Source organism: Malurus melanocephalus, unplaced genomic scaffold (assembly GCF_030028575.1).
Source record: "Malurus melanocephalus ecotype Western Australia unplaced genomic scaffold, MMel_1.1 scaffold_137, whole genome shotgun sequence".
NCBI classification, from domain to species: domain Eukaryota; kingdom Metazoa; phylum Chordata; class Aves; order Passeriformes; family Maluridae; genus Malurus; species Malurus melanocephalus.
The window spans coordinates 1,101,769-1,108,927 of NW_026623369.1; the positions used below are offsets into that span (position 1 = coordinate 1,101,769).

The window sequence follows — 7,159 nt, forward strand, 5'->3', positions numbered from 1 at the left end:
ACCAAGTGTTGGTCTGGACCTAAGAGTGGCTTCATTCCTGGGAAATTTACTGGAGAAAAACTCTGTCATAAATATTAACACTGGGAGAGTGAAGCAGTGCCTGTGTCCTGTCTCCACATTATATTTATTAACCAAAGGCCTGATTCATCCCTTTCTTTTCAGGAAGCCAAGAGATGCTTCACTGAACAAAATCCTGTAAAAATTGCCTAAGATGTGAATCGGGCTAAAAGTCACTGGTRTAATTCTTCCTTAGAGCTTCCGCATTTCAGCTGTAATTGGGGAAAATAGAAGGAACATGAGACAGAAAAAAAACTAAGCCAATATTCCAAATATAGATATTTATATGCAGACACATTACATTCAAATTTTCCATATTTTCACCTAGGTTCCCTCCTTATCTATGATGATAAAAAAAAGAGCTTATGCAACGATGAGTGATATTTTCATACAGATCTTTCAAAGAAAAGTGATAATTCAAAGAAGAACTTTTCTAGAAATCAATACATTGAATGCTGTGAATATTTTGTTTGTTTGTTTGTTTGTTTGTTTGTTTGCATTAAATCACAGAATTGACAAGATTAAAATTAGGTACATTTTTCAGGTTTTAAAAGTTAGTTCTGTGTTTCAGTGGGAGCCTGAAAAAACCCAAACCACACTTCAATTACAATAGCAAAGAACTTCTTGTCCTAACAAACAATTAAATACTGKTGTGGGATTTCATTCAACCTTGCTCCTCACCAAAATATTTCAGGCCAAGTATCAAGATAACCTGAAGTTTTAAGTTTCAAATAAACCCTGGCTCTGGGGGAACCTATTTGGATGTTATCAAGAAATATAAAGAATTCAGCAGCATGTTAGTGGGCACTGCAAAAGTATACGAGAAGTCTAGAGCAGCTGCAACTGTATTCTGGTTGTTTAAAAGGGTTTTTTTCACGTGGTTGTTGTATTGTGCATCCAGTATACAATCTTCTTGTCAATGCCATTGGGGCAATCAACGTGTGCAAAAAAATGAATCTTGCATATATGGCTTATTAGTAGCCACACACTTTCTACCTGTCAATATAGTTCAAAGGCAGTGAGTGAGGAAAGTTCAGTAGATGCAGCACCAGTCCTAGGTCTCACAGGATGGATAGGATGGTCTCATAGGTTTTATTTTGTGTCATGTATCATGCAACACATCTGGGCAATAGGACACTTGCTTTGGCTATCCCAGCCTCCTCAATGGCAAAGCAGCAGCAGCAGCAAGCAGTGGCTTCGTATTGTCACATGTATTTGTCTAGTGGCATTGCCCCTTCATCTCACTGATAATTTGGTGCTTACTCGATTTCACTTTTCTTCAGAGTGGTCATCACCTTGAATCTTTCAACATGAACAGCTTCCATTTTCTTTCCCACCCACACCACAATGAGATTCAGACAAAGTGTTGTACAAACATCAAATCTGCATGTGCTTTTGTGTGCATGTGYCTGTCCAAACAGCTCTTAAAAACACTAGCTGGCATCTTTTGTTACTTCGTTTTTCAAGATACTCCTTCAGCAGCAAAATCATCTAAATCAGTGAGGGTGACAAGGCCACTATTTTGGGTTGGGCTCAAATCCTTTATTAAGTGAACTTGAGTTTCTCCAGCATCTTGATGGTAGGAGTAGAAGGCTGGTTCAGTATAGGACTGAGAATCCACAGAATCAGTGTATCTGTAGTCCTGCTGGCTATCTTCAGGTAGTTCAGCTGGTTCTGGTCCAGTGGGCACTGACCAGCCAGGTTCAGAGAGTTGRGAAGATGATTTCAGCACTGCTATGGATGAGGCTGGTAAAGGCAACACTCGAGGGTAGGAGGCATAGGGAGAATTCTTCATTTCTGAAGAGGTGGACTGGTGTAAGTTCTGTTCCAAGGAGGGGACTGAGACTTGAACATATTTGCCAGTTTCTGGGTCATAAAATGTCTTCAAATTAACTTCAGCTGGTAAATCAACTACGTAGTATTGACCCGAGTCAGGATCTTGGAGGAGCTTCCGCTGGGTTGAGGAAGGTGAAGGGCTTACTCTCRGTTTTCCAGTACTGGTTTCTGTGGGAGCAAAAGTTGAATGAAGGGGAGAGTATCCCAAGGGTGAAGCAGATACTGTTGTCTCTCCAGAATGAGTAGGCTTTCTCCCTACAGCATCTGTATACTCAGTCTGATGTTTTTTCGGCTGCTCTTGCATTTTTTTCCTCCTGCTTGCCAGCTTYTTAGCCCGACGCAGAGCCTTTTCAGTTTTTGGTGGCACAGTGGGTGGCTTGCTCGCTGGTCTCCCACCAAGCCCCCTGGGCTCCAGTCTCCCACCTTCTGCTGCAACATCAGAAAGTAGATTCCTCTGTGCTGAATCAATTATCTCTTCTTCAGGCATATAAGCTTGGCTCTCCAGTGCCATGTTCAGCAAGGCAGGGTTTGTAACATCCTCTGATTCTCTGAAGCTGGAAATAGTTGGTTTATCTGACAATGAACTGGCAGCAAGAGAGCGCATCGTACTTCCTGACCTGGGGCTGGGAACAGCAGAACATGAAAGACTGTCTAACACAAGCGGTGCACCTTCTGTGTGTAGGATGTCCTCTAAAGTGTCATTGGATACGGAAGAACACGTGTGGTCCTCTAATATGGAGCCAGTCACAGGGGAAATTGTCTCCCTGGTGATGATTTTTTTTGCACAAGAGCCCCCTTTGCGGTTAGATAAGTGATGATTCTTAAAGTAATTTGTCTTTCTTTCTGCAGGATAGCTGGGGTTGTTTTGTGCTTGGTCATYTTCCAGACCTATAATTGGCTGTGTTAAGCTGTGTCTTGCCTTTGTAGGCTTCCTTTTACTTCTGCAGACACTTTCCTCATTCATTCTCCCAAATTTATTTAACAACGCACAAACCTTTTCATCTTCTTCCGTCAGTTTTCCAAACGAAAAGCTCTCTGTATCTYCCAGAAGATTGGGATCCAGTGTTTCTGCAGTAGATCCAGGCTCACTGGGTTCTTTTTCTCTGTCAGTTGCTCCATCACTCACATTCGGCTGCCCTCTGTGTCTCGATGCCCACCAGCCAATCTCCCGGGCATGCARCATGTTTCGGTGCTGCTTGTTGTAAACTGCTGGGGACATAAACCTACGTTCCATTTCCTTGTAACTGCTGCTCACTGAATCATCCAGGGAAAACGACCTGAGCAGGGGCAGCTTGACAGCCCTTATTACCTGGGGTGACCTGAATGTGTTATCTTTAATCAGAAACAGGCTGGGTTTGGTCGAGCTTGAGGATGATGGTGTTTGTGGTTCCTCAGACCTGGGGACGGACATGCCTCTTATACCATCAGATGCAGAATTTGTGCTGTTGGTCTCTTCCCTTTTCTCTCTCCCTAGWTTCTCCTTCACCAAGCTCCTCTGTTCACTCCCAGTAACACTTCCCTCCCTCTTCTCTGCTGCACCAGTACCAGGGCTGATACTTGCACTATACTGCAGTTCATCTTCCCCAACCTCTTTCCCTCTCTCCTTGTRTCTTTTCTTACTTTCTGAACCCATTTCACTGTCAGTCCTCTGGCTTTCTTGGAGGCCTGTCTGCTGCATCAGGGGCACTGGTAGAAATGGCTCCTCCWGGAGTGGCTGCTCCACTGTGGAGACGAAGGATTGCTCTGAAGAGCTAGTGCTTCTCTTGCCTCGTGCTTCATGGCCAGGCACCACAACGTTGGTTTGGGCATCACTGTAAGGTACATCTTCTTCTGGTGAGAGTGGGTTTAGGAGTGCGTTGAATGSAAAATTTTCATTCTGAGTAGCTGCTTGTCTTTCATTTTCCTCACCCTGCACACTGTGATTTTTCATGGGCTGCCCAGCTGTTGTATTTACATTGTCTCTACTGAACGGTCTCTGTGCTGGATACTGCAGATGTTTTCCTAAATCAGGTTCATTTGATTCATGTCTGAGCAAAGGGAAATTTTCATTATCCCTTGTGTTTTTAACCAGATCTTGGTGTTTGGAATCGTCTTGTTGCAAGCTGTCTCCACTTTGGTAAAATGGAAGGTCTTCTGTTGTCTGGGGTGAACTACAAGTCAGGCAGTGGTCTGTAAAGTGCCCAGTTAAATCAGCTTTACTGTCCTTCTCAGGAACACTGCTAGACAATACATAAGCTATATCACTCAATTCATCTTTCTCTGTGATATTTTTCTCATTTTTGCCATGCAAAGTTGCGAGTGAGGCATTCATTTTTGTACTCTCCTGCACATTTTCCCTTGCTCTATTTTTCTCCTCCAAGGCCCTAAACATGGGAGAAGGGGTATARATGCTTTTAACACGTTTGCGCACATCCTTTAAGTTGAATAACAGACTYGATGCTGTCAACCTGCAATTATCCCAGGACCTATAATCATCTGAGGTGCTCTCCTCGTGGTCTCTGGAAGCTGTGCTCTCTGTGGGAGGGGGTGTCAGCGGGATCAGCTCACTTTCAGCAGTGTCCACCTCCTGTTTTTGTGGTATGACCGGTGTCAGGAGCTCGGTGATGTTGAAAGAGGGACTGATGGATCCAGGGGAGTTTGYCTGTTTAGCCAGAGGGGTCACATCCAGACCAGGGTCAGCACCAGTCACCTTTTCAGACAATGCAGTCTTGTGGCTGTCTGTGAACTTCTCCTTTGCAGAGTTTCTCTTCCCTGCTGCCCTTTCTGCAGCCCTCTGCCTCCTCCAGGGTGGACAGGTATTGCCCACCTGGGGGCTGAGGGATTCCTCTTCTGTTAAGGGGGGCTGGGGTTTTGGTGGGGGAGGACTGAGTGTCTCCAACATGACTGAGGGTGAAACCATCCTATAGGACACAGATTGGGGTGACACAGAGCYTTGGGACAAGGCAGAGGGGGAAAGTCGAGCTGGCACTGGGGGTGGTGGCACAGGAGGGGCCTCAGGGGTAGGGGGTGTTGAGGGCCGGGCGGGGGGAGGGAGGGGAAGGGCCGGTGGGGCAGGGGGTGGCCGAGGGGGACCCTGGTGTACGTGGTTCCTAGGGGGAGGTGTGGGAGGGAAAGCAGCAGGAAGTTTGGTTTCTGAAGGGAGGGGACCCTGAGGTGCAACTGGGAGAGGGAAAGCAGCTTCTGGTGGAGTTGGTTTCATCTGAAAATCTTCCTCTTTCTTCTTAGCAGCAGTGGTCGCGACAGGTGATAATTTATGCTCACGTGTGTGRGATCCTTTAACAAATGGTGATTCTTCCAGGTATACAAGACCTTCCTTTTTCATTTTTACATCAACAAATTCCTCCTTTTCTGTCAGTTTTTTATGATGAACATTCCATGATTCAAAAGCACTATTCTCACTGTGAAGAAAGTTACCTTTTTTTGCCGGCTCATTAACWTTCAAGTTTCTGTTTTTTAAAGCCTTTTTAGAAGAATGGGAAAAATTTGACTTGGCTACTTTTGACATCTCAATCAGTACAGGATAATRACTATCAGAGTCCCCATAACTCAGGTCTACTTTATTAGGTCTTCTCTGTGGCTYATGTTTGCCACTGAGACAGTGGCTACCTTGACTAGCCTCAGAAAATTCAGAAAGTTCCTTGTGGATGCTTAAAATATCTGTATCATTCCAGCAAGCAATATCATTGCCATGATTTATTTTATGTTTTTGAAAGCTATTCTTAATGGGCTGCTTATTTGCTATCAGAGAACTTCCCGACCCTCGGTCTGCAGTCCTATCAAATGTCTTAATCAATGAGGACACTTTTGAAACATGCTTATTGTTCCTTGGACCAGGGACTGGCAAATTCGATTTCCTTTCCACGGCAAAAGTGTTGTTTTTAGCAATCCTTTTCTCCTCTGGAGCACACTTTGGTAACTGCTGGAATGTGGGAGCCCATGTTGTATGTTCATTGTTTCTTGCTGTTAGCTTGTCACAGACACTGCTTTTCTTGATGTCATGGTTTAACGTCCCTGAGTGAATTTTAGCAGACAACTGGAGGGCAAAGTCAGGCGAAATGGAAAGTTCTGGTTCATTGTAAGGGTCTTCAAGTTCTGCTACACACAAACTTTTGAAAGCCCGATCTGTGAGGCTGCTCACCTCTCTGTCTGCATCATCCAGGAGACTCCCAATGCTTGAGGAATCACTGTGTCCTTCTGTGTGTTTCTTATTTCCCTGCATTGTTCAAGAGAGTCATGGACGAATGATCCAAAGGATTTGTTTCAGGTGTTGARCAGGCAGGTGGCTTTGTGAGGCAGATCCAGCTGTTTGCAATTCACAAGCACAAAGCCATTCTTCCAGATGGTGCTGCTGCACATTGATTCMTCTTACAGAACAGCTGAAGGAAACTTTCTTCTCTGCAAAGCCAAGAATTATAAATTATCATTTTTCCATATTAACACTATTAGACAGAGAGCATTTTCCAGATCTATTRGTCGCTGACTAATTCTGTGATGCTAGCAATACAATAAACAACATGAAAAAMCACTGTTATTTTGGTCAATTCAAGTAGCTCATGGTAGATAGTTTTATTTCTGSAAAGGGCCATTTTTAAAAAGTGTTTTCACCTCATATTCTTTACTTGGGCCCTTAAACAAGAACCTAAGGGACAAATGCCAAATGCTTTCCTTTCCATATATCCAATCAAAAACACTTCCAAGTGCTGTGCACCCATTTAGAAAAGGTTAGCCATAGGAAGAAATAGTAACAAAAATTACTTTAAAAAAAGATGTCACTGGGTAAATGCACATGAAATCCAAAATGAAAGAATAGTTGATAAAACTTTATTGTCACAGCTTTGTCGTGACAATTGCCATAAGCACAACCTCAAGCTGGAGAAAACAGAATGGCACTACAGGCAAAAAGGATTTACTGTGCATGTCCCAAATGAATAGTGCTGGGGTGCAATTTAGCCACCCATAGCAGGGTACAGCTGGGTTGGGTCGGTCTGCTGGAGCTGGAGAAGCTGCTAACATCAGCTTAGCCAGCAGAAGGCAGGAGTGCCTCGGGGACTGTAGCAGACCCACTCAAGTAGCGCACAGAACATCTGGTTTCAGTTCAGAACTGCTGAGAGCTAAAGGTAACCCATCCAACACGATTATAAGATACCACACTTCCATTAAACCCCAGGGCCCACAGCACTGGGGTTTTGTCTATCTTCACATCAGTCTGAATACAGGATGGGGGAATCTGCATTGAACAAATGAAAGCAAAATARACCCTTCATCT

At 44.2% G+C, this 7,159-nt stretch overlaps 1 protein-coding gene across 1 annotated transcript; it reads right to left on the reverse strand.

Moving 5' to 3' along the window:
• Window positions 1-551: 551 nt before the first annotated feature.
• On the reverse strand, window positions 552-6,168 carry CUNH10orf71 (chromosome unknown C10orf71 homolog). Its single transcript, XM_057371014.1, has one exon. The coding sequence runs from the start codon at window positions 6,110-6,112 to the stop codon at window positions 1,520-1,522; it is 4,593 nt and encodes a 1,530-aa protein (XP_057226997.1). The 5' UTR covers window positions 6,113-6,168; the 3' UTR covers window positions 552-1,519.
• Window positions 6,169-7,159: the final 991 nt, after the last annotated feature.